This window comes from Rana temporaria, chromosome 9 (assembly GCF_905171775.1).
Source record: "Rana temporaria chromosome 9, aRanTem1.1, whole genome shotgun sequence".
Classification (NCBI taxonomy): domain Eukaryota; kingdom Metazoa; phylum Chordata; class Amphibia; order Anura; family Ranidae; genus Rana; species Rana temporaria.
The window spans coordinates 158,606,537-158,634,524 of record NC_053497.1 but is presented as its reverse complement, the minus strand read 5'-3'; the positions used below and the strand labels follow the sequence as shown (position 1 = coordinate 158,634,524).

The following is a 27,988-nucleotide window of genomic DNA, read 5'->3' as shown; positions in this document are numbered from 1 at the left end:
ATCGTCATGGGTGTGGAAATGTGTGGAGCTTCTCACATGCGCAGTGTATAAAGGGATATTGCGTGAATGAGAACGTTGTTCACAGTGGGTATAAAACGTCGGAAAAACGATCGTGCAATACGACGATACGAAACTTGATTTTTGGACTTTATGATCAGTGGATGAGTTTGTGGGTTAGATATGGGGAGAAAGCTAAGTCTTGACTGACATAATTTTTTTTTGCTAAATTTTGACTTGCAGAAATAATGGAGGCCTTCAGAGAACAGGAGTTCTTCACAGAATTTGTTCAAAGGAGGCCCCGGATGGGAACCCCCCTTTTCTCTAGAATTTTTATTTCCCAAATAAATAATTTATTGAGCCAAGATCTGGCATTGTAATGGCCCCCCCCACCCCTACAATAATCGACATATTGTTGCCACACAGCACGTGCACTTTGGGGGGCCAAGCCTGTATGGACAGTCTCACGGGCCACCACCACTGGAACATCAGTGGCCTCATCAGGCACAAGTGTCATGTAGTTTGTTGAGGGTCTCTTTAGAAAATTGTGCAATATGCAGGAGCAAAGTATGACATGGTTCTGATTCTACTTAAGAAACCTACAGTCCTTGTTTGCAACGCCTGTATACTGCTGTTCAAAGTATATAGGGCCAAAAGGTCTTGTCAGGGCCGATCCTCACTATAGGCTCACTATGCAAGCCGCTTAGGGCCCCGCAAACCCCCCAAAGTACTAGAGGCCCCGCCTGGTGAGAATTCATTTTCGCCCCCTCACCCCGCTTCTAAACTCACTGACTGAGTCATTTCCGACAGTAGGCCCCCCCTCTCCCAACTTTCTTTAATGTGACATGTCACTGTCGTCAGGCCCCCCCCCCCCCCGCTTCTCATTTTTAACGTGCCATGACATTTTGCTTAGGGCCCCAGGGAGGTCAGGATCGGCACTGGGTCTTGTGTAATGACCTGGGGGGAGTGGTGACGGGGAAACTCATGCTATTTTTTTCAATGATTTTTATCCACATTGCAGGGACCAAGCATTACATTAAAGCCGCAGGCAGTATTAAATTCCTTTTTTCTGAGAGTAATCTCATGTTGTGCAGGGACATTTCTAAACACGTGACACTACTATAGACACCCAGCAGGTACCATATTTAACCACTTGCTTACCGGGCACATATACCCCCCTCCTGCCCAGGTGAAATTTCAGCTTCCGGCACTGCGTCGCTTTAACTGACAATTGCGCGGTCATGCGACATGGCTCCCAAACAAAATTGACGTCCTTTTTCCCCACAAGTAGAGCTTTCTTTTGGTGGTATTTGATCACCTCTGTGGTTTTTATTTTTTGCGCTATAAACAAAAAAAAGCAACAATTTTGAAAAAAAATTCAATATTTTTTACTTGATGCTATAATAAATAGCCCAATTTTTTTTTCCAAAAAAAAAAAATTCTCCATTTAGGTCGATACATAATCTTCTACATATTTTTGGTAAAAAAAAAATCGCAATAAGCGCTTACAAAATATGGGACAGAATTATTATTAATATTATTATTTTTTTTTTTTTTTTTTTTTACTAGTAATGGTGGCGATCTGCGATTTTTTTATTCGGACTGCGACATTATTGCGGACACATCGGACACTTTTGACACATTTTTGGCGCCATTCACATTTATACAGCGATCAGTGCTATAAATATGCACTAATTACTGTATAAATGTGACTGGCATTGAAGGGGTTAACACTAGGGGGTGAGGAAGGGGTTAAATGTGTACCTGTACTGTGTTCTAACTGTGGGGGGAGGGGGGTGACTGGGGGAGGTGACCGATGCTGTGTCCCTATGTACAAGAGACACAGATCGGTCTCCTCTCTCCCCTGACAGGACGCGGAGCTCTTTGTTTACACACAGAGCTCCACGTTCCTGCTCTGTCATTACCGATCGAACATCGCGACCGCCAGGCACGCGCATCGGCATCTCGTGGGGACGCGCGCGCCGCCGGAGCGCTCGCGCGCCCCCAGTGGCCGGAGGAATCCAGGACGTCAATAGACGTCCTGTTGGATTTTCAGAGCCACCGTTAAGCCGTCATTTTACAATGAACCGGGGCTCAAGTGGTTAAAGGAATATTTTTTTTCACTTTAAGCATCATTAAAATCGCTGCTCAAGAAAAATCTACAGTTATTACAACTTTTTTTTCCATTGATACATGTTCTCTGGGGCAAGAACTGGGTTCTCAAAGACGTTTTCCATCAATAACTTGCATATTGGGCTTTAAAATTAGCACTTTTGAATTCGAACGTTCGAGTCCTATAGACTTCAATTGGGGTTCTAAATGTTCGCGCGAACGGTCGGTCTGTTCGAACGTTCTGGTGCGAAGCGAACCCGGGTATGTTCGGCTCATCCCTAATCCCAACACATATACGAGATTTAGACAAGCACACTCACACGATCACATGTAATAGCAATGGCAATGTGGGACATGGTGCACATAAGTGAAAAATGGGAATTCAATTCCCCTTTGTTAACACTTTGCGACACTCATTATTTTGTTCCTGGGATAAAGAGTCTGTTTGGGAATTGAATCATGCAAAAAGATGCACAATTAAAAGATATCACAGTGGGTGGTAAAATATGCACTTTTCATGAATTGACTAATAAAAAAGAGATAATGGCAGTAAATAGGTGGAGGTATGCACAGTTAAAAACACTTTGTGGAGTCCCTACCCCAAACGATTAGGTCTAAGGGCTGCCTGCTTCCATTAGAGATGCTGGGGCAGATCCACAGAGCGAGTACGCCGGCGTATCTACTGATACGCCGGCGTACTTTCAAATTTCCTGCGTCGTATCTTTGGTTTGAATCCTCAAACCAAGATACAACGGCATCTGGGTTAGATCCGACAGGCGTATGGCTTCGTACGCCTTCGGATCTTAGATGCAATACTTCGTCGTCCGCTGGGTGGAGTTCTCGTCGTTTTCCGCGTCGAGTATGCAAATTAGCTATTTCCGACGATCCACGAACGTACGCGTGGCCGTCGCATTCTCTTACGTCATCTCTAGTCGGCTTTTTCCGGCGTATAGTTAAAGCTGGTGTTTTGCAGCGTATAGTTAGACTTGCCATGTTAAGTATGGCCGTCGTTCCCGCGTTTATTTCAATTTTTTTTTTTTTTGCATAAGTCGTCCGTGAATCGGGATGGACGTAATTCACGTCTATGTTAAAAAATATGACGTCCTTGTGACGTCATTTAGCGCAATGCACGGCGGGAAATTTGGGGACGGGGCATGCGCAGTTCATTCGGTGCGGGGACGCGCTTCATTTAAATGAAACACGCCCCCTAATCGCCGATTTGAATTCCGCCGTCAGAGATAGACTACGATGCCGTCACTTACGGCGCAAAATCTTTAAGGATTCGAACTAAAGCCAGGTAAGGTACGGCGACGTAGCGTATCTCTAATACGCTGCGCGGGTGCAGATCTCTGTGGATCTGCCCCTCTGTGTTCAGCTTCATACGGAAGGAGAGGGATCTCAAAGATATATATAGAATTTTGACTGGACTAAAGATATCGGGCCCCCCCATTTTTAAAAAAAAAACGGGAGGAAGAGATGGGAATAGGGGATAATAAAATAGATGTCGGTAAAATATTACAGTTGACACATGCTATATCACCAGATTGTAGTACAACAGCAATGAACTATAAGTGTCTAGCATGCTGGTATATAACACCTGATAAATTACACTGGTATCAAGAGGACGCCTCCAACTTATGATGGAGGGGATGGGTGAAAACTGGAAATATGTTCCATATATGGTGGACATGCCCCAAAATAAAAACATATTGGAAAGAAGTATTAACAATAGAAGGAATTACTGGCATTAAAATACTTGAGGACCCATGGGTTTGTCTGTTCCATGGGGTTAGTATGACCATTAAACAGTATAAGAGAAGTGTCTAGTGGAAAGATATGGAGAGGCCTTCGATGAGAAGTTGGTCAAATCAACAAAATTTACAATATGGAACTCTTAGGCCGGGTACACACGGACAAACATGTATGGTGAAAGCGGTCCGTCGGACCGTTTTCACCATACATGTCTGCCAGAGGGCTTCTGTACGATGGTTGTACACACCATCGTACAGAAGTCCGCGCGTAAACAATACGCGGGGCGTGTCCGCGGTGTCGCCGCGTCGATGACGCGGTGTCGCCGCGACAATGACGCGGCGACGTGGGCGGCCCGCCTTTAAAATGCTTCCACGCATGCGTCGAAGTCATTCGACGCATGCGAGGGACGGCGGGCGCCTGGACATGTACGGTAGGTCTGTACTGACGACCGTACATGTCCGAGCGGGCTGAATTCCAGCGGGCTGTTTTAAAACAAGTCCAGGAATATTTGTCTGCTGGGAAAAGGCCCGGCGGGCAAATGTTTGCTGGAATTCGGCCCGCTCGCGCCCACACACGACCAAACATGTCTGCTGAAACTGGCCTGCGGGCCAGTTTCAGCAGACATGTTTGGTCGTGAGTATGGGGCCTTAGGCCCCATACACACGATAGAATCCATCCGCTGAAAAATCCCAGCGAATGGGTTTCAGCGGATAGATCCTATGGTGTGTACACTCCAGCGGATCTGTTTCCGCGGATATTTCTCCCCTGGGATGGATTCCAGCAGATCAAATATTTGCTGACATGCTAAACAAATCTATCTGCTGGAATCCATCCCAACGGATGGATCCGCTGGTCTGTATAGACTCACCGGATCCATCCGTCCGAAGGGATCCCCCGCATGCGTCGTAATGATTCGACGCATGCGTGGTATTCCTTATATGACAGCGTCGCGCACGTCGCCGCGTCATAATCGCGGCGACGGCGCGACACGTCATCGCCAGAGGATTTCGGCGCGGATTTCAATGCGATGGTGAGTACACTCCATCGCATGGAAATCCGCTGAAATCCTCGAGAGGATTTATCCGCGGAAACGGTCCGCTGGACCGTATTCGCGGATAAATCCTCTCGTGTGTATGGGGCCTTAAGGTTTAGCGGCGAAATAGGAGAAGAAGGTTTCGTAAGGACATGGAAGGATTGGTTGATGTACAGGCAATCATTGAGATATGCTGAAAGGATGCTAGAGAGGAGGGTAAAAGAGAGAGTCTGAGAGGGTTGGAACAAAAGACTGGCATTGGGAGAGATCAGGGGTGAGAGAGAGAGCTGTGCATGATGTTATAAGCCTAGGCTGTATAAGGTATTTACTGGCAGAACTTTTTTTTTACTATCCAAAGTTAAAACAACAAGGGCAGAGGATTTAATAGATGGAAAGTTTAAAAAATGACGGAGGTCTGCTTTAAATACATTTTATACTGTATTTCATACGTATATTTTATAGACTGTGAATGCAAGTAGAATGTGTTTACTTCTAAATTGCATAATTGCATAACATCGACCAACTCAATACCTAAGAGCAGGCAATTTACATGATTTAACAGGACAGGAAAATTTGCTCCAATTACAAAGTATGTCTAACTGATACCAACCCCCCTCCCTCCATGATATTAAAATAAAAAATGTCATACCTTGTTTAAAATTGTCTAGGTTTCTAAACTCCACTAGATTATTGCCATAGTAATAATTGGTGATGTAGATTCTGTCATCCTTTGCTGCAGGGTCTTTCATCCAGGCACCTTCATTGCGGCCGTAACTGTGATGCTTTTTTGGTGCCTCAACTGAAGCAATGGTGCTCTCACATGCGCCTTCCCTGACTGAAAGAAAAGAGTTTTATGGTAAGACTATACAATTCTAAACTACCGATCACATAAAACATTCAGTGAGGTACTAATGTGCTACTAAAAGTGTAAACGATCAGAGTAATATAGTGCTTAACGCAAAAAAATGTGTATAAAGCTGCTGGGCTTCTGTAGTGTTGCCAGCACCAGTGAGTGTGTAAATAATATAGTGAAGCAGCGCTAAATACTATTTTAAAGTGCTAATATAATACAGATATGAATTAATATATATCTATTCCAAATGTGCAAACAGTACAATCCAACGACAATGTGCAAAAGGTGTACTCCAGCAACATCTAAAGTTAGCCAACTAACATATATATATATACAGTATATATATATATATATATATATGAATAATCCAAAATAAAGTGCACCCAAAGTCCCAGCTGCGTCGGCCGGGCGTACGTTCGGGAATTCGCGTATCTAGCTGATTTACATATTTCAACGCGTAAATCAGCATACACGCCCCTAGCGGCCAGCGTAAAAATGCAGTTACGATCTGACGGTGTAAGAGACTTACGCCTGTCGAATCTAACAGATATCTATGCGTAACTGATTCTAAGAATCAGGCGCATAGATACAACGGCACAACGCAGAGATACGCCGTCGTATCTCCACTGAGAATCTGGGCCTAAGTATGATAGCCTTTAGATAGCCTTCTCCAATCCACCCCCCAGTGTGTGCTAGCCTCTCACCTTCAAAATAGACCCTAATGAGTAGGGATGAGCCGAACATACCCGCGTTTGGTTCGCACCAGAACATTTGAACAGACCGACCGTTCGTGCGAACACTTAGAACCCCATTGAAGTCAATGGGACTCGAACGTTCAAATTCAAAAGTGCTCATTTTAAAGCCCAATATTCAAGTTATTGTTGGAAAACATCTTTGAGAACCCGGGTCTTGCCCCAGGGAACATGTATCAATGGAAAAAAAAGTTTTAAAAACTGTAGTTTTTTCTGGAGCAGCGATTTTAACCACTTAAGCCCCGGACCTTTAGGCAGCTAAATGCCCAGGCCAGGTTTTGCGGTTCGGCACTGCGTCGCTTTAACAGACAATTGCGCGGTCGTGCGACGTGGCTCCCAAACAAATTTGACGTCCTTTTTTTCCCACAAATAGAGCTTTCTTTTGGTGGTATTTGATCACCTCTGCGGTTTTTATTTTTTGCGCTCTAAACAAAAATAGAGCGACAATTTTGAAAAAAATTCAATCTTTTTTACTTTTTGCTATAATAAATATCCCCCAAAAACATATATACATTTTTTTTTCCTCAGTTTAGGCTGATACGTATTCTTCTACCTATTTTTGGTAAAAAAAATCACAATAAGCATTTATCGATTGGTTTGCGCAACATTTATAGCGTTTACAAAATAGGGGATAGTTTTATTGCATTTTTATTATTTTTTTTTTACTATTAATGGCGGCGATCAGCGATTTTTTTCATGACTGCGACATTATGGCGGACACTTCGAACAATTTTGACACATTTTTGGGACCATTGTCATTTTCATAGCAAAAAATGCATTTAAATTGCATTGTTTATTGTGAAAATTACAGTTGCAGTTTGGGAGTTAACCACAGGGGGCGCTGAAGGAGTTCTGTTTCACCTAGTGTGTGTTTACAACCGTAGGGGGGTGTGGCTGCAGGTCTGACGTCATCTATCGTGTCTCCCTATAAAAGGGATCACGCGATCGATGCAGCTGCCACAGTGAAGCACGGTAAAGCCGTGTTTACATACGGCTCTCCCCCGTTCTTCAGCTCCGGGGAGTGATCGCGAGGGGGCGGCTAGAAACGAATAGCCGCGCCCTCATCCTGGATTGCTCCCTGAGGCTTACCGACCGCCACATGTACCGGGGGGGTCTCGATCGGACCCCGACCCGCGGAAAGGCAGCAACGTGCGGGCACATCGTTCTGCCTGTCCGTTCCATTTTGCCGATGTATATGTACATGCGGCGGTTAATGATGCTTAAAGTGAAAAACAAAACAAAAATTAATTTAAATATTGTACCTGCTGGGTGTCTATAGTAGTGGCACGTGTTTAGAAATGTCCCTGCACAACATGAGATTACTCTCAGAAAAAAATAATTTAATACTGCTTGTGGCTTTAATGTAATGTTTGGTCCCTGCAATATGGATAAAAATCATCGAAAAAAATAGCATGAGTTTCCCTGCCACCACTCCCCCCCAGGTCATTACAAGACCCAGTACCGATCCTGACCTCCCTGGGGCCCTAAGCAAAATGACATGGCACATTAAAAATGAGAAGCAGGGGGCGCTGACGACAGTGACATGTCACATTAAAGAAAGTTGAGAAGCGTGGGGAGGGGGTGTTCTGCTGTCGGAAATGACTCAGCCAGCGAGTTTAGAAGCGGGGTGAGGGGGCAAAAATGACTTCTCACCAGGCGGGGCCTCTAGTAATTTGGGGGGCCCTTTGCAGCTTTGCGTGGCCCTAAGCGGCTTGCATAGTGAGCCTATAGGGAGGATCGGCCCTGACAAGACCCATTGGCCATATATACTTTGAACAGCAGTATACAGGTGGTGCAAACAAGACAAGGACTGTAGGTTTGTTAAGTAAAATCTGAACCATGTCATACTTTGCTGTTGCATATTGCACAATTTCCTAAAGAGACCCTCAACAAACTACATGACACTTGTGCCTGGTGATGAGGCCATTGATGTTCCAGTGGTGGCCCGTGAGCCTGTGGTCATACAGGCTTGGCCCCCCCAAAGCGCACGTGCTGTGTGGCAACAATATGTCGATTATTTTAGGGGTGGGGGGGGGCCATTACAATGCCAGATCTTGGCTCAATAAATTATTTTTTTGGGAAAGAACAATTCTAGAAAAAAGGGGGGTTGCCATCCGGGGCCCCCTTTGAACAAATTCTGTGAAGAACTCCTGTTCTCTGAAGGCCTCCATTATTTCTGCAAGTCAAAATTTAGCAAAAAAAACTAATGTCAGTCAAGCCTTAGCTTTCTCTCCATATCTAACCCACAAACTCATCCACTGATCATGAAGTCCAAAAATCAAGTTTCGTATCGTCGTATTGCACGATCGTTTTTCCGACGTTTTCTACTGACTGTGAACGACGTTCTCATTCACGCAATATCCCTTTATACACTGCGCATGTGAGAAGCTCCGCACGTTTCCCCGCCCATGACGATCGTTCTAGTGATTGCCACGCCCCGTTTTAGTCGGTCGATGCAAGACGGTGAAGAGTCTGAAGACATAATGGAGGAGAGACAGAAAGCTGCAACCAGGCAGGAGAGAGGCCAGGCACACACCAGGAGGAGCAGAAGGTACAAAGCCACCAACATGAGCTTTGACGAGATGGTTGAGATGGTGGCTATTCTTAAAAAGGAGGACTACGTCGGCAAAAAAGGGCCTTACAAGAACCCCAATAAACTCAAGGCCCAGATCATAGAGAAGGTACGGAGGACTATCAATGCAAAATTCGGGGTGCAGAGGTCCAGGGAGCAGTTGCGCAAGAGATGGTCTGATTTGCAAATCCGAGAGCCGGAGCAGCTGGAGAGAATTCGAAGAGTCCTCAGAAGACGTAAGTAATTTTCATGTGTACTCTGAATATTTGTTTTTATTATTTTGCGGCATGTGCTTTTTCTTTCAGGTTGTGTATATATACAGTTCAAGAATAGATGTGTCAAGGTTCATGTTTGTGGGCATAATAATCTGTTGTTCATTCTATATATGATCATTTTATGTGAGACCAATTTTTTATTTAATGTAGATGTGTTATTAACTAGATTTAAATAATCCAACTTAAGTCAATATACAGTAAAAGGAGAGTATGCTCAGCACAGCAGTTGATTACACATATGGACTCAGTAGCACAATGGTTGGCATGGCCGATCCGCCCTATAGGCTCACTATGCAAACTATAGTAAGAAGTAATTTTCGCCCCCTCACCCTGCTTCTCAACTCGCTGGCTGCATGGGAGAAGAGGCAAGAAGTCAGCACCCCTTGCTTCTCAATTTAATGTAAGATGTCATTTCCGACAGCAAAACACCCCCTCCCCCCACTTCTCAACTTTCTTTAATGTGACATGTCACTGTCGTCAGCACCCCCGCTTCTCATTTTTAATGTGCCATGTCATTTTGCTTCGGGCCCCAGGGAGGTCAGGATCGGCACTGAGTGTTTGTCACAAGAACAACCCAGTTAGGGTGTCACACAGAGGTGATCCAGTGTATACTTGTTGTTTATCCATGTAGGAAACATGGCCAAAGATAGAGAAATGCAGCAGCTTTGGTAATGGATAAAATCCTGTGTTAAGCTTAGAAGGATTGTAAAAACAGACAATTATACCACACTTTTTAAAAAGAATGATTGACATTCCTCTTTCAGGCCTCTAATGTTTTTGATTCATCTATCCCTTTTTTTACAATCTCATAGGCCGCAATCAAGCTGCAGCAGTGGAGCCGACCAACCTCACACAGAGCCAAGCCCCACCCTCGCCAGATGTGCAGGAAGTGCAAAATGCCACCACATCAGGTCAGTGTCATACAGCACAGCTTCAGGTAATACATGTAGGCCTGCATAATTTGAATACATGTTTTTTTCCAAATTTCAGGAGGTGTTCGAGCTGTTGGGGGCGGCTTAGACACCTACAGTGCCCAGGTGCTCATTGGGGAGATAATGTCCTGCAGGGCAGAAATAGAGGACACAAACCACAACCGAAAGGTGGACCAAAACCTGAAGAATCTGGTTGATGTTCTGGGGAGGGTTTAAAAAAAATAAAAAAATTGATGTAGACAAGTATTTAAAAGCAAAAATATAGGGCCAGATCCACAGCCAGCCGCCGTAACTTATCTTTTTCCATTTAAGTTACACTGCCGGAAAATTTCTACCTAAGTGCCCGATCCACAAAGCACTTACCTAGAAATTTTCGGGTGTGTAACTTAAATTCCGCCGGCGCAAGGCGTTCCTATTCAAATGGGGGCGAGTCCCATTTAAATTCGGCGCGCTCCAGCGCCGGACGTACTGCGCATGCTTGTGGCGTCATTTTCCCGACGGGCATAGCGCGGTTTTACGTTACGCCGAGTTTTGTGAATCGCGCCGGGTAAAAAAAGTTGCGTCGGGAAAAAAAAAAGATACGGCGAAAAAAAATAAAAAAAATAACAGCGTCGCGGGTAAGAAGGGTCTACTTTTACAAGGTGTAAACAGTTCACACTTTGTAAAAGCAGCCCTAAAGTTACGCAGGCAAACTAATACTTACGGAGAAAAAAAACAAAGCAGAAAAGCTTTGTGGATCTCAGTAAGTGCTAATTTGCATACCCGAAGCGGCATTTCGACTCGAAATGCCCCCAGCAGCGGATGCGGTACTGCATCCTAAGATCCGGCAGTGTAAGTCTCTTAAGCCGGGTACAGACGAGAGGATTGATCCGTGGATACGGTCCGCCGGACCGTATCCGCGGATAAATCCTCTCGAGGATTTCCCCGGATTTGGATCCGATGGAGTGTACTCACCATCGGATCGAAATCCGCGCCGAAATCCCTTCGCGATGACGTGTCGCGCCGTCGCCGCGATGATGACGCGGCGACGTGCGCGACGCTGTCATATAAGGATACCCACGCATGCGTCGAATCATTACGACGCATGCGAGGGAGGGAATCGGACGGATCGATCCGGTGAGTCTGTACAGACCACCGGATCGATCCGCTGAAGCCGATTCCAGCGGATAGATTTCTTAGCATGCTAAGAAATTTTTAATCCGCTGGAAATCGGTCGGGCAGAAAAAAATCCGCAGAAAAAGATCCGCTGGGATGTACACACCAGCGGATCTATCCACTGGAACTGATCCGCAGATCAATTCCAGCGGATAGATCCTCTCGTGTGTACGGGGCCTTACACATGCCGGATCTTCTGTCTATCTCTTGGAAACTGATTCTGTGGATCAGTTCCAAAGATAGAAACAGGGATACGACGGCGTATCAGTAGATACGCCGGTGTATCTCTTTTGAGGATCTGGCCCATAGTTCTTAGAAAAAAAAATTAACAATTTCTATTAAGAAATGTTTTGAAAAAATGAAAATGACACATTTTAAGTGTGATACAATACATATTTTTCCTATTTTCCCGACGTGCATAGTGCGAAATTACGTTACGCCGAGCTTTGTGGATTGCGACGGGTCAATAAAGTTGCGTCGAAAAAAAAAAAAGATACGCTGAAAAAAAAAATTCAAAACAAAAAAAAAATTGCGTCGCTGGACAGAAGGGTCTGCTTTTACATGGTGTAAACAGTTTACACTTTGTAAAAGTAGCCCTAATTTTGCGTTTGCAAACTAAAACTTACGGAGAAAAAACGAAGCTGAAAAGCTTTGTGGATCTCCGTAAGTGCTAATTTGCATACCCGAGGCGGCATTTCGACACGAAATGCCCCCAGCGGCGGATGCGGTACTGCATCCTAAGATCCGGCAGTGTAAGTCCCTTACACATGCCGGATCTTCTGCCTAACTATGGAAAACTGATTCTGTGGATCAGTTCCATAGTTAGAAACAGGGATACGACGGCGTAACCCTTTTGAGGATCTGGCCCTTAGTACAGGAAAATAAACATGACACTATGATAACGTAGGAGAAAGCTAGAATGAACTCAAATTAGAAAAGAATCAAACAAAGAAAAGTACTAGAACAGGGGCAGAAAAATTGGGCCTTAGGCACTGGTGGCGGTGTCACAACACTGCAACCCCTTACAGATACTGTAATTGGAGCGCAGCAAAGAGCCACATGCAAAGTATTGCATCAAAAATTGTTAGTAAACGCCCTTGTTAAACAGGGGCCGAAAAATTGGGCCTTAGGCACAACACAACACTGCAACCCCTCAGATACTGTAATTGGAGTGCAGAAAAGAGCCACATGCAAAGTATTGCATCAAAACATTTTATTAGACGCCCCTGTTAAACAGGGGCAGAAAAATTGGGCCTTAGGCACAACACAACACTGCAACCCCTCAAAGATACTGTAATTGGAGCGCAGCAAAGAGCCACATGCAAAGTATTGCATCAAAAATTGTTATTAAACGCCCTTGTTAAACAGGGGCCGAAAAATTGGGCCTTAGGCACAACACAACACTGCAACCCCTCAGATACTGTAATTGGAGCGCAGCAAAGAGCCACATGCAAAGTATTGCATCAAAATTTTTTATTAGACGCCCCTGTTAAACAGGGGCCAAAAAATTGGGCCTTAGGCACTGGTGGAGGAGCCCAGAAACAAAAATGTTCTTATTAGCTATCAGCAAGATCAGTAAGGAGGAAAAGGATATTCATTCAGCAGCATAACAGGACAGTTACTCAGCATCAGCATAGGCAGTCTCCAAGGGATCTTTCATTTCAAAAAAAATATTCAGTTACATCTGCATCAGGTGCTTGGTAGCCTGATTCATTTTTATGAAGGTCAGTCGATTGACCGAGTCGGTGGAGAGGCGCACCCTGTGATCGTTCACAAAGCCTCCAGCAGCACTGAATGTGCGTTCTGAAAGAACACTGGATGCAGGGCAAGCCAGTAGCTCAATTGCGTACTGTGCAAGCTCTGGCCAGTGATCCATCCTCAAGACCCAGTAAGCCAGAGGATTTTCGCTGGGGAAGGTTTCCAAGTCTGATCTTGCCCCTAGGAATTCACGCACCATGTAAACCAAACGCTGGCGATGGTTGCTGCAACCGGTCATACCTTGTCTGAACGCATCGGTCAGACGGCCACCTTCTTCACCGCTCCTTCTGTGACTCACCGAAGCCTCAGCAACACGTTGTCCAGGAACAGGATTTGGTAATCCCCCAGGTTCTGGGAACGCGTTGCACAGACCCTTCTGCAAGGCCTCCTGAAGATGTTTCATCTTCTGCTCCCTCTGCGACGGCAAGATAAGCTCCGCAACCTTACTCTTGTAACGTGGATCAAGGAGAGTTGCCAGCCAGTAATGATCCCTCTCCTTGATACCACGAACATGAGGATCTTTACGCAGGCTTTGCAGGGTCAGGGAGGCCATGCAGCGTAGGTTTGCTGAGGCATTCGGAGCACAGTCCTCTGGGTCACTGAGGACGACAGGATCCGCAGACACCTCATCCCAGCCACATAAAAGTCCACGGGTTCCTTGGGACTCTAAGTGATCCCTTGAAGACTGCTGCTGCTGAGTGCTAGGCTCCACCTCCATGCTGCTGATACAATCCTCTTCCTCCTCCACCTCGTCCTCCTCGTCCTCTTCCTGTGTGCTAGGTGGGCATGCAGGACCACTGTCTGGATAAAGGGGGCGTTGAGAGGTAAGGAAGTCCTCCTCTTCCTCCCTCTGTTCTGCCTCAAGGGCCCTGTCCATTATTCCACGTAGCGTGTGCTCCACCATTTGAATAAGAGGGACAGTCTCACTGATGCATGCACTGTCACTGCTCACCATCCTTGTGGCCTCCTCAAATGGTGACAGGACAGCGCATGCATTCCTGATCAAGGCCCACTCGCATGCCCACACGCATGGGGAAAAAAAAAACAAGCTCCCCTGACCCAGTTCTGCTGCCATATTGGCACAAGTACTCATTGATGGCCCTCTGCTGCGTGTGCAGCTGCTGCAGCATGGCCAATGTAAATTTCCATCTGGTGGGCAGGTCACAGATTAGGCGGTTCTTGGGCAGGTTGTATTCCCTTTGGAGGTCTGTCAGCCGAGCAGTGGCATTATATGACATTCGGAAATGCACACAGACTTTCCTGGCCTGCTTCAGGACATCCTGTAAGCCCGGGTACCTGCCCAAGAACCGCTGAACCACCAAATTCAGAACAAATTTATGAGTAAAACAGGGCACATGGGTCAGTTGTCCCTGTCGCAGGGCAGAGGAGGTTGGTGCCATTGTCGCTAACCACCATTCCTGGCTTAAGCTGGCGTGGCGTCAACCACCTCTGAGCCTGCCCCTGCAGAGCTGACAGAACCTCTGCCTCAGTGTGGCTCCTGTCTCCCAAGCACATCAGCTCTAGCACCGCATGGCATCTCTTTGCCTGCATTCCTGCGTAGCCCCTTGTACGCCTACGGAGCACGGCTGGTTATTAGCACAGGAAGAGGCCACAGAGGAAGAAGAAGAGGAGGGGGTGGAGGAGAGAGGTGTGTCACAACCAGTAGTAGTGGTTTGGAGGCGTGGTGGCGGAACAACCTCCAACACTACTGTACCTTGCCCTGTGTCCTTCCCAGCTGCTAGCAGAGTCACCCAATGCGCCATGAAAGAAAGGTAACGTCCCTGTCCATGCCTGCTGGACCATGAGTCAGCAGTAATATGCACCTTACCACTGACCGCCCTGTCCAGCGGGGCATGTACATTGCCTTCCACATGGCGGTAGAGAGCCGGAATCGCCTTCCGTGAGAAAAAGTGGCATTTGGGAACTTGCCACTGAGGTACCGTACATTCCACAAACTCACGGAAGGGGGCAGAATCTACCAACTGTAAAGGCAGCCGTTGAAGTGCTAGCAATTTTGCTAAGCTAGCATTCAACCGCTGGCATGTGGATGGCTGGGAGAGTACTTTTTTTGATGCTGCAGCAGCTGGGGCAGGGAAATTGCCCGCATGTACTACTAGGTTGTGACACACCTAATTCTACACCTTCAGTCCTATCAGTGCAGGCTTCAGAGAGGACTGAGGGTCTTGTGGGGTTGGAGATCCCAGCTAATGAGGGGCAAGGGGAGGTCCGCTTTGTTCTTTGGTGTGGGTCTTTTAGGTATGCTTGCCAACGAACTGCATGGCAGGTCGACATATGTCTGGTCAAGCATGTGGTGCCCAAGCGGGTGATGTTTTAGCCACACGAGATATGCTTGAGACATATGTTGCAAATAGCAACGGTGCGATCTGATGCACATGTCTCAAAAAAGGCCCACACCAAAGAACTTTTGCAGTAACGCTGAGACACAGCAGCGCCCTGCACAGGCGTAGCTCTGCGATGTAATGTGGTTAGTGTGCTGCCCTTAAGCTGGCCCCTGGAGGGCATCCTGCCTCTTTGGAGATGTGCCTGTGCCTCCTCCTCTCTCCTATCAGGCACCCACGTAGAGTCAGTGACCTCATCATCCCCTCCCTCCTCATCACTGTCGAAAACCTGGCAGTATGCTGCAGCTGGGGGAACATGACTGCCAGATTGCTGTCCCTCTCGGGCACCCCCTCTCTCTGGGCTCACATTACTGCCTTTTTCTATCTGTGTTCCATCATCGGAGCCTTCAAAACGCTGCGCATCTTCATGCAGCATGTACCCAACACTGTGTTGAAACAGTTCGGGGGACTCCTCAGGAGGACATGGTGGGACTAGGGAAGGAGTAAGTGATGCCATTGTGCAGAGGGAAGAGGACGCCTTGGCAGCTGCTTTGCCAGACAAAGTGAGCTCAGCTTGGGTGAGAGAGGATGAGGACGGCTTGGTAATCCACTCTACCAATTTGTCTGCATGTTGAGGCTCAACATGGCCAGCTCCCGAAAAGAAGGATGAGCGTGTCCAACGGTCACATGCTGAAGAGGATGCACCGTGTCCACCACCAGCACTGTTGCCTCTAGATGCAGAGCCTGCTTGCCCTTGCGACTCTCTACCTCTCTTTGTTGTCCTTCCAGACATTATAATGGCCTGCAGAGGACAAAGTCAGTACACACACCTTGTAGCTTTAGGTGCAAACTGCAGAGGACACGTGCAGTACACACCAAGTGGGTTTAGTTGCAAAGTAATAAGCAGCACACTAGCACTATGCACCAAGTGGGTTTAGGTGCAAGGTAGCGAGCAGCACACTAGCACTATGTACCAAGTGGGTTTAGGTGCAAGGTAATGAGCAGCACACTAGCACTATCCACCAAGTGGGTTTAGATGCAAAGTAATGAGCAGCACACTAGCACTATGCACCAAGTGGGTTTAGGTGCAAGGTAACGAGCAGCACACTAGCACTATGCACCAAGTGGGTTAAGGTGCAAAGTAATGAGCAGCACACTAGCACTATGCACCAAGTTGGTTTAGTTGCAAATGAATGAGCAGCACACTTGCACTATCCACCAAGTGGGTTTAGTTTCACTAAGCACACGGGCAATACAACACGTGAGAACACTGCATCTAGCACAGGCAGTTGCCTGACAGATTAGGAATAGGGTTGAGCGAACCCGAACTGTAAAGTTCGGGTTCGGTACGGACTTTGTTTTTTTTTTGCTCCCGAACCCGAATAATTCGAAAAAGTTTGGGTTCGGGCTCGGAGTTCGGCTATTTTATGGCGCGCTGCACGGCAGCCAATCGCCATTTGTTATACTAGTAAAGGAAGCCATCACAGCCATGCCTACTAATGGCATGGCTGTGATTGGCCAGTGCAGCATGTTACCCAGCATGTGACCAGCCTCTATATTAGATAGAGGCACACAGCACAGGTCGTCACTCTGCATTAGCTAGTGTAGGGAGAGGCTGCTTCTGGTTGTGGGACAGTGTCAGAGAGGTGTATACTGCTTCAGAAATCTACACAAGCGCTCTTTATTTCTATGAGATCTGCATCATCTTATGGTTTATGGCTCGTCACTCTGCTGTAGCTATGGTAGGGACAGGCTCCTGTTTATTGAGGGACAGTGTCAGAGAGGTGTATCCTGCTTCAGAAATCTAAACAAGCACTCTTTATTTCTGTGACATCTGCTTCATATAGTTTAGGAATTTTGTTCAGCTATTTGCTATAGGGACAGGTTGCTGTTTATTGAGGGACAGTGTCAGAGAGGTGTATCCTGCTTCAGAAATCTAAACAAGCACTCTTTATTACTGTGACATCTGCTTCATATAGTTTAGGAATTTTGTTCAGCTATTTGCTATAAGGACAGGTTGCTGTTTATTGAGGGACAGTGTCAGAGAGGTGTATCCTGCTTCAGAAATCTAAACAAGCACTCTTTATTTCTGTGACATTTGCTTCATATAGTTTAGGAATTTTGTTCAGCTATAGGGACAGCAATCTATAGGTGACTCTGTATATTTCAACAGCACTGCACCTGTCACCACCTGTGCACCTGTGATATACTGTGTGTGTCCAGTACATAGTTGAGGGAGAGGTTCCAGATATTTCCTATAGGGACATAAATCTATAGGTGACTCTGTAAATTTCAACAGCACTGCACCTGTCACCACCTGTGCACCTGTGATATACTGTGTGTGTTCAGTACATAGTTGAGGGAGAGGTTCCAGATATTTCCTATAGGGACAGCAATCTATAGGTGACTCTGTATATTTCAACAGCACTGCACCTGTCACCACCTGTGCACCTGTGATATACTGTGTGTGTCCAGTACATAGTTGAGGGAGAGGTTCCAGATATTTCCTATAGGGACAGCAATCTATAGGTGACTCTGTAAATTTCAACAGCACTGCACCTGTCACCACCTGTGCACCTGTGATATACTGTGTGTGTCCAGTACATAGTTGAGGGAGAGGTTCCAGATATTTCCTATAGGGACAGCAATCTATAGGTGACTCTGTATATTTCAACAGCACTGCACCTGTCACCACCTGTGCACCTGTGATATACTTTGTGTGTCCAGTACATAGTTGAGGGAGAGGTTCCAGATATTTCCTATAGGGACAGCAATCTATAGGTGACTCTGTATATTTCAACAGCACTGCACCTGTCACCACCTGTGCGCCTGTGATATACTTTGTGTGTCCAGTACATAGTTGAGGGAGAGGTTCCAGATATTTCCTATAGGGACAGCAATCTATAGGTGACTCTGTATATTTCAACAGCACTGCACCTGTCACCACCTGTGCACCTGTGATATACTGTGTGTGTCCAGTACATAGTTGAGGGAGAGGTTCCAGATATTTCCTATAGGGACGGCAATCTATAGGTGATTCTGTATATTTCAACAGCACTGCACCTGTCACCACCTGTGCACCTGTGATATACTGTGTGTGTCCAGTACATAGTTGAGGGAGAGGTTACAGATATTTCCTATAAAGACAGCAATCTATAGGTAACTCTGTATATTTCAACAGCACTGCACCTGTCACCACCTGTGCACCTGTGATATACTGTGTGTGTCCAGTACATAGTTGAGGGAGAGGTTCCATATATTTCCTATAGGGACAGCAATCTATAGGTGACTCTGTTTATTTCAACATCACTGCACCTGTCACCACCTGTGCACCTGTGATATACTGTGTGTGTCCAGTACATAGTTGAGGGAGAGGTTCCAGATATTTCCTATAGGGACAGCAATCTATAGGTGACTCTGTATATTTCAACAGCACTGCACCTGTCACCACCTGTGATATACTGTGTGTGTGTCCAGTACATAGTTGAGGGAGAGGTTCCAGCTATTTGCTATAGGGACAGCAATCTATAGGTGACTCTCTGTATATTTCACCAGCACTGCACCTGCCACCACCTGTGATATACTGTGTGTGTCCAGTACATAGTTGAGGGAGAGGTTCCAGCTATTTGCTATAGGGACAGCAATCTATAGGTGACTCTGCATATTTCACCAGCACTCCACCTGTCCCCTGTGATATACTGTCTGTGCAGTACATTGTTTAGGGCTAGGTTCCTGCATCTTGCTATAGGTAGAAAAATATATAGTTGAATCTCTGCCTATTTCACCAGCACTCCACCTGTCCCCTGTGATATACTGTCTGTGCAGTACATTGTTTAGGGCTAGGTTCCTGATTCTTGCTATAGGTAGAGAAATATATAGGTGAATCTCTGCCTATTTTACCAGCACTCCACCTGTCCCCTGTGATATACTGTCTGTGCAGTACATTGTTTAGGGCTAGGTTCTTGCTTCTTGCTTTAGGTAGATAAATATATAGGTGAATCTCTGCCTATTTCACCAGCACTCTACCTGTCCCCTGTGATATACTGTCTGTGCAGTACATTGTTTAGGGCTAGGTTCCTGCTTCTTGCTATAGGTAGAGAAATATATATGTGAATCTCTGCCTATTTCACCAGCACTCTACCTGTCCCCTGTGATATACTGTCAGTGCAGTACATTGTTTAGGGCTAGGTTCCTGCTTCTTGCTATAGGTAGAGAAATATATAGGTGAATCTCTGCAAATTTCACCAGCACTCTACCTGTCCCCTGTGAGATACTGTCTGTGCAATACATTGTTTAGGGCTAGGTTCCTGCTTCTTGCTATAGGAAGAGAAATGTATAGGAGAATCTCTGCCTATTTCACCATATTACACTATTGTTGTATTTAAATATTTAAATCCATATTTTGAGAAATATGAGGAAAACGTCAAATAAGGGACGTGGCCGCGGTCGTGGTGCTGCTGGTGGAGCTCCTGTTACAGGGAGAGGACGAGGTCGATCTGTGCCAGCTACACGCACAAGTGAAACACATTTCTCAGGTCCAAGTAGCCGACAGAGCCTGCAGCGGTATTTGGTTGGGCCTAATCCAGCTCTACGAATGTTGAGGCCAGGAGCAGAACAGGCGGTAGTAGATTGGGTTGCTGACAGTGCCTCCAGTTCCTTGTTTTCCAATCAGTCTTGTGCTGAAAGTTCAGAGTTGGCACCTGCAGCTGATGTCCACCATCAGTCTTTCACCTCACCCCCTTGCAAATCAGCCAAGCAGTCTGAGCCCCAAATCATGCAGCAGTCTCTTCTTCTTTTTGATGAGTCTGTTAGCATGTGTTCCCAGGGCCATCCACCTAGCCCAGCCCCAAAAGTGGAAGAGATTTAGTGCACCGATGCCCAACCACTTATATTTCAAGATGAGTAAATGGGGGGACCATCACAGCACGTCTTGGATGATGATGAAACACAGTTGCCAACTGCTGGTGCTTTTGCAATTGTGCAGACCGACAAGGAGGGCAGTGGTGAAGACTGGGTGGAAGATGATGTGGAGGACGATGAGGTCCTCGACCCGACATGGAATCAACCTCATGCAGGTGACCCATGTAGTTCGGAGGAAGAGGCGGTGGTCGCACAGAGCCACTAGCACAGCAGAAGAGAGAGCAGGGTGCCAAAGCAGAGCGTCTGTCCCCTAGACAGTACGCCTGCTACTGCCCAATGCAGCAAGGGACCAAGTACAGCAAAGCCAGGTCCAAGGAGTTCCCTAGCGTGGCAGTTCTTCATACAATCAGAGCCTGAAGCGAGGCATAAACGTTCTCAACCTGAGCACAACCTGCATGACCAGGCATCTAAGTGCAAAGCACGAGCTGCAGTGGAGTGGATACCTCAAAAACCAAGAAAGGTCTCTGGCTCCTCCTGCTTCCTCTTCTGCATCAGTCTCGGGCCTCTCGGCCTCTTCATCCACCTCTGTAGTGACAGTGCCACCTGCCACCCCTCAATTAGAGTACCGGCAAGCAACACTACCACCTGGGTCCCCAAACATCTCTGCAATGTCCCATGGAAGCATTCAGCTCTCTATCTCCCAAACACTGGAGCGGAAGAGGAAGTACCCCCTACCCACCCGCGATCCCTGGCCCTGAATGCCAGCATTTCAAAATTACTGGCCTTTGAAATGCTGTCATTCTGTCTGGTGGAGACGCAGAGTTTTAAAATCCTGATGGCATTGGCTGTCCCACAGTATGTCGTGCCCAGTCGCCACTACTTTTCCAGGCGAGCCATCCCTTCCCTGCACAACCAAGTGGGTGACAAAATCAGGTGTGCACTGCGCAACGCCATCTGTGCCAAGGTCCACCTAACTACGGATACGTGGACCAGTAAGCACGGTCAGGGACGTTATATCTCCCTAACAGCGCACTGGGTAAATGCAGTGGTGGCTGGGCCTGAGGCGGATAACAGTTTGGCGCATGTCCTTCCACCACCGAGGATTGCAGGGCACTTCAGTTTGCCTCCTGTTCCTAACTCTTTCTACTCCGCTTCCTCATCCTCTACCGCCTCCTCATCCAGTCAGCGTAACAAATTCACCACCAACTTCAGCACAGCCATGGGTAAACGCCAGCAGGCAGTTTTAAAACTTTCCTGTTTGGGGGAAAAAACACACACCGCGCAGGAGTTGTGGAGGGACATGGAACAACAGACCGATGAGTGGTTGGCGTCAGTGAGCCTCAAGCCGGGCCTGGTGGTGTGCGATAACGGGCGAAATCTCGTAGCAGCTCTGGGCCTAGCCGGTTTGACGCACATCCCTTGCCTGGCGCATGGGCTGAATTTGGTGGTGCAGAGTTTCCTGAAAACTTACCCCGATATGCCACAGCTGCTGCAGAAAGTGCGGTCCGTCTGTGCGTACTTTCGGCGTTCTCACCCTGCTGCTGCTCGCCTGGCAGCGCTGCAGCGTAACTTCGGCCTTCCCGCTCACCACCTCATATGTGATGTGCCCACAAGGTGGAACTCCACCTTGCACATGCTGGCCAGACTGTGCGAGCAGCAGCAGGCGATAGTGGAGTTTCAGCTGCAGCACGCACGCGTGAGTCGCTCTGCGGAACAGAACCACTTCACCACCAATAACTGTGCCTCCATGCGAGACCTGTGTGCCTTGTTGCGCTGTTTTATGTACTCCACCAACATGGCCAGTGCCGATGACGCCGCTCTCAGCGTGACTATCCCAGTTCTATGCGTCCTTGAAAAAACGCTACGGGCGATGATGGAAGAGGATGTGGCACAGGAGGAGGAGGAATCGGGATAATTTCCAAGGCTTTCAGGGCAGTCATTCACAAGTGGCTCCGAGGGTGGGTTCGTGCACCAACAAAGGCCAGGTACACAATTGTCCAGCAAGGGCACAGTTCTGGAGGATGACGCAGTGGAGGATGAGGAGGAGGAAGACATGGAGGAGGAGGAGGAACCATGTTCACAGCAGGATGGCATCCAGACCAGCTCATGGCCATTACTGGTGCGTGGCTGGGGGGATACAGAGGACACAGATGATACACCTCCCACAGAGGACAGCTTTTCGTTGCCTCTGGGAAGCCTGGCACACATGAGCAATTACATGCTGCAGTGTCTCTGCAACGACCGGCGTGTTTCGCATATTATAACAGGTGCTGATTACTGGGTGGCCACGCTGCTGGATCCCCGTTACAAGGACAATGTACCGTCCTTAATTCCCTCACTGGAGCGTGAACGTAAGATTGCGCGAGTACAAGCGCACGCTGGTAGACGCGCTGCTGGTGCAATTCCCACCTGGCAGCGGGGGCACAGTGGAAGCAGAAGGCGAAGGCAGAGGAGGAGGAAGAGGTCGCCAACGCAGCAGGGGCACCGCCAGCACCTCAGAAGGCAGGGTTAGCATGGCCGAAATGTGGAAAAGCTTTGTCAGCACCCCACAACAAACAGCACCACCAGCTGATATGGAATGTTTTAGCAGGAGGCAGCATTTCAGCAACATGGTGGAGCAGTATGTGTGCACACGCCTACACGTACTGAATGACGGCTATGCCCCCTTAAACTTCTGGGTCTCAAAATTGGGCACATGGCCTGAGCTTGCCCTTTACGCCTTGGAGGTGCTGGCCTGCCCTGCGGCCAGTGTATTGTCTGAACGTGTATTTAGCGCGGCAGGGGGCGTTATCACAGACAAGTGCAGCCGCCTGTCCAGAGCCAATGTGGACAAGCTCACGTTCATTAAAATGAACCAGGCATGGATCCCAGAGTACTTGTCCGTACCTTGTGCAGAATAGACACCGGGCCGGCCTTACCCAGCCATTGTTTTTTTTCTGATCTTTCTAGGGTTGCCATCTCATCCCTTTAAAAGCAAAAACATATTAATTACACAGGTTCTCTGGCTGATTAAGGTGCTGCTAATTAAACTCACTTATCGACATTAAATTAGCCCCAGAACCTGTGTAATTACTCTGTGTTCAGGTTTAAAGGGATGAGGTAGCAACCCTAGATCTTTCTCACTCTTTTGGGGTTTACCCTAATTTAAAAAATAAATCAATTAAAAACCAAAACCTGCTGTGTTGGCTACCTCCTCCACCTCCACCGCCGCTTCCACCTTCAGTCACATTCTTAGGCTTGCGCACTGCAACTGCTTTCTTTAAGTCCCACCAGAGGTTCTCAATTGAATTTAAGTCTGGTGACTGCGATGGCCACTCCAAAATATTCCAGCCTTTAATCTGCAACCATGCTCTAGTAGACTTGGAGGTATGCTTGGGATCATTGTCCTGTTGAAAGGTCCAACGTCTCCCAAGCCTCAGGTTTGTGACAGACTGCATCACATTGTCATCCAATATCTCCTGGTACTGAAGAGAATTCATGGTACCTTGCACACGCTGAAGCTTCCCTGTACCTGCAGAAGCAAAACAGTCCCAAAGCATGATTGACCCCCCGCCATGCTTCACAGTAGGCAAGGTGTTCTTTTCATCATAGGCCTTGTTCTTCCTCCTCCAAACATAGCGTTGATCCATGGGCCCAAACAGTTCTAATTTTGTTTCATCAGTCCACAGAACACAATCCCAAAACTTGTGTGGTTCGTCCACATGACTTTTGGCATACTGCAGTCGACTCTTCTTATTCTTTGGAGACAGCAAGGGGGTGCGCCTGGGAGTTCTGGCGTGGAGGCCTTCATTACACAGTGTGCGCCGTATTGTCTGAGCAGAAACTTCAGTACCCACATCTGACAAATCTTTTCTCAGTTCCTCAGCAGTCACACGGGGACTTTTCTCCACTCTACTCTTCAGGTAGCGCACAGCAGTCAAAGTCAGCATCTTCTTTCTGCCACGACCAGGTAGCATTTCAACAGTGCCCTTTGCCTTGAATTTGCGAATGATGCTTCCTATGGTGTCTCTTGGTATGTTTAACATCTTTGCAATCTTCTTATAGCCATTGCCCTTCCTGTGAAGAGTAATCACCTCTTCTCTTGTCTTCCTGGTGCTTATTAGGCTTTATTGCTGCTCCCTGACATCCACAGTTGTTTTCAATACCTGATTGAAAACACTTCAATGAACCTCTGTTCTTCAGAGTGGTAGTCTTTAAGGGGTTGAATAATTGTGTAAATGAAGAATTCACAAAATAAACATTTACTACTGTATTACAAAACCAATTGATGTCATTTTAGTTGCATATGGTTCTTTAAGAAGTCCTTGTAGGATTTCAATCTGTATACAATTACAAATGTACACTAAATTCCCTAAAACCCTTTACAGCATTGGGGGGTTGAATAATTTTGAACAAAACTGTATGGACCTCGTCCTCCTAGATCAAAATGATTATATTTTTTATTTTAATTTTTTTATGTTATTTTAAGTTATTTCCCTATCCACATTTATTTCCAGAGTACTTGCCATGCTCTTCCCGACATTTTGCTGCCATTTGCAGCCCTCCAGCCCTTTCCCTTAGTTTTTTAGAGACATTTTTGTAGTAAAAAGTCCGGGTCCCCATTGACTTCAATGGGGTTCGGGTCAAAGTTCGGCTCGGGTTCGGTCCCAAACCCAAACTTTTTTTTCAAAGTCCGGGTTCGAGTTCGAACCTGAACATCCAGGTGTCCGCTCAACTCTAATTAAGAACAAACAATCTAACTAAACTATACAGTGTATAAATATATGTACAACTCCTGGGATGTATATATATCCTCTACACACTGTAAGTGAGAACACTGCAGCTAGCACAATCAACTGCCTGACAGATTAGGAACAACCAATATAACTAAACTATACAGTGTATAAATATATGTACAACTCCTGGGATGTATATATATCCTCTACACACTGTAAATTTAACTATCTAGCCTGCCTGCTCTATCTAGCTAGGAAAAAGACAATCTCTTTCTCTCTCTCTGTCTGAACTGGAACAAGCCCGGAACACACTACACAAGGCCACCCTGCAGGCTGCCTTTTATAGTGTGGGGCGTGTGCAAAAGCCCTGAGCCATAATTGGCCAAAGCCACCATGGCTCTCTTTACTGACGGCGCTATGATTGGCCAAGCATGCGGAACATACAGCATGCTTGGCCAATCATCAGCGCGCAATGCCGCAGTGAATTATGGGCCGTGGCGCGTCACTCGAATTTGGCGCGAACAACCCGTTTTGTTCGTATTTCGACAAACGGTGAACATACGATGTTCGAGTCGAACATACGTTCGATTCGAACACAAAGCTCATCCTTAACGAGCACCTCAGGCCAACTGGGGAGATACAAGAACACGTCATACAAAAACTTTTAATCTTACCTGACGGCCTTATGTGATGAGTCTTCAGATATCCAATACCTGGGTGGGTAGCGGTGCTGTCCTGAAAGACTCCTGGAAAAGGACATTACCGGTAAGTAACTTCGTTTTTCCCTAGTTCGTCTTTCAGGACAGCCACCTTAGAGAGGATAAGCGAGCACCTTACCTTAGGGAGGGACTACTGCCTGCAAAACTTTACGACCAAAGGCCTGGTCTTTTGCTGACAGCAGGTCCAGTCTGTAATGTTTCACAAACGTGCTGAAGCTGGACCACGTTGCAGCCCTGCGAATCTGCTCTGGAGAAGCACCAGCCCATTCTGCGTGTGAAGTCGCTACCGCTCTGGTAGACCTATGTCTCCAAACCCATACAGAGAGGATACAGTGAATATATTCTCTCTGTGACAAGACTACACTTCCAAGATTTTTATTGCTTGTTTTACTGAATAGCTGAGCAATTTGATTGGTCACCTTGCATACCAATAACCTCCAATAAGTAATTAGATTACCTGTCTTTGCCTATTTGACAATAGACAAACCTCTTTTGATGTGTAACATGTAATTACAGGTCTGATGTGTAAACAAGACTCCGTCCTGTCTCTTTGAATTACAGGTTCGAAATCCGGCCTGATCAATTTAGACCTATAACACAATAATATGACACTATGGGGGTCATTTACTAAAGGCAAATCCACTTTGCACTACAAGTGCACTTGGAAGTGCAGTCGCTGTAGATCTGAGGGAAAGATCTGAAATGAGGGGAAGCTCTGCTGATTTTATCATCCAATCATGTGCAAGCTAAAATGCTGTTTTTTATTTTCCTTACATGTCCCCCTCAGATCTACAGCGACTGCACTTCCAAGTGCACTAGTAGTGCAAAGTGGATTTGCCTTTTGTAAATAACCTCCTATATATATATATATATATATATATATATATATATATATATATATATATATATATGTCCTGAGCCGGTAGAATCTAGGGGGGTTCCACAGCCAGGTTTTTTAGAACTGAGAACCATGGTCTCCTGGGCCAGTGTGGGGCAATTAAAATGAGGATTGTATTCTCCTCTTGAAACTTCCTCAACACTGCAGGAATCATTACTGGAGGGGGGAAAGCATAGCACCTGGAGAATGCCCATGTCTGAGCCAGTGCATCTATTTCCAATGCCCCGTCCCATCGGTTCAGGGAAAAGAAGAGATCTGTTTTGGCATTTTGCCTTGAGGCAAAGAGGTCCACACAAGGCACCCCCCACCTCCGGACTATCATCCTGAAGATCTCCTGGTTCAAGACCCAGTCGCCTTCCCTCAACGTTGTCCTGCTGAGGAAGTCTGCTACCTGATTCTGATCCCCCTTCAGGTGGACTGCAGATAGGGATAGAACATTGAGCTCGGCCCATCTGAGGGTGGCTTCTGCCAGCAGCCATAGAGAGACACTTTTTGTGCCCCCCTTGCCTGTTGATGTAGGCTACTGCTGGGGAGTTGTCCGATCGGACTCGCACATGTTTCCCCAGAAGTTCTTCCTGAAAGGACCTGAGCACCAGGGCTACCGCCTTCAACTCTCTCCAGTTGGAGGATCTCTCTGCATCTTTTGACTCCCAGGTGCCCTGTACCCACTGGGGACCTAAGTGCGCTCCCCAACCTGTGCCGCTGGCATCGGTCGTGACCATTTTGGAAACTGGTAGAATCCATTCCAGACCCTGGGACAAATTCGCTCCTTTTCTCCACCACCAGAGAGATCGTTTGACCTGATCTGGAACCGAGATCAGGCAATCCAATGACTCCTGCCTGTGGACCCAGACCTTCAGAATGAAAAGCTGAAGAGGGCGAAAATGTAGACCCGCCCACTGGACTGCTGGGAGCGTGGAAGTCAGTAATCCCAAGGCTGACATAGCCTTCCTTACTGAAACCTGGCCGTTGCCCTGCAGAAACAACATGGCTTTGTCCACCTTCAGGACCTTCTCTGGGGGAAGAAAGACCCTTTGTTCTGTTGAACCCAACACATACCCTAGGAAGGAGATCTTTTAGGACAGAACTAGGTTGGATTTCTCCAGGTTTAGGAGCCATCCTAAGTTTTCCAGGATGTCTCTTGCTATCTGAAGATCCCGGATCAACTACTCTGGAGAAGGTGCAAACAGGAGAAGGTCGTCCAGGTATGCGACTATTGAGATCCCTCTGAGCCGCAGGAAAGCCAAGACTTCCACCATCACCTTG

General features: G+C 46.9%; 1 protein-coding gene across 1 annotated transcript in view; it reads right to left on the bottom strand.

The window, feature by feature from the left end:
- OLFML2A (olfactomedin like 2A) overlaps nt 1–27,988 on the bottom strand; it is an 858,109-nt gene that overhangs the window by 80,715 nt on the left and 749,406 nt on the right. The window contains exon 7 of the mRNA XM_040324870.1: nt 5,544–5,729. Within this exon, the coding sequence (XP_040180804.1) occupies nt 5,544–5,729 (186 nt within the window). The remainder of the gene's footprint in view (nt 1–5,543; nt 5,730–27,988) is intronic.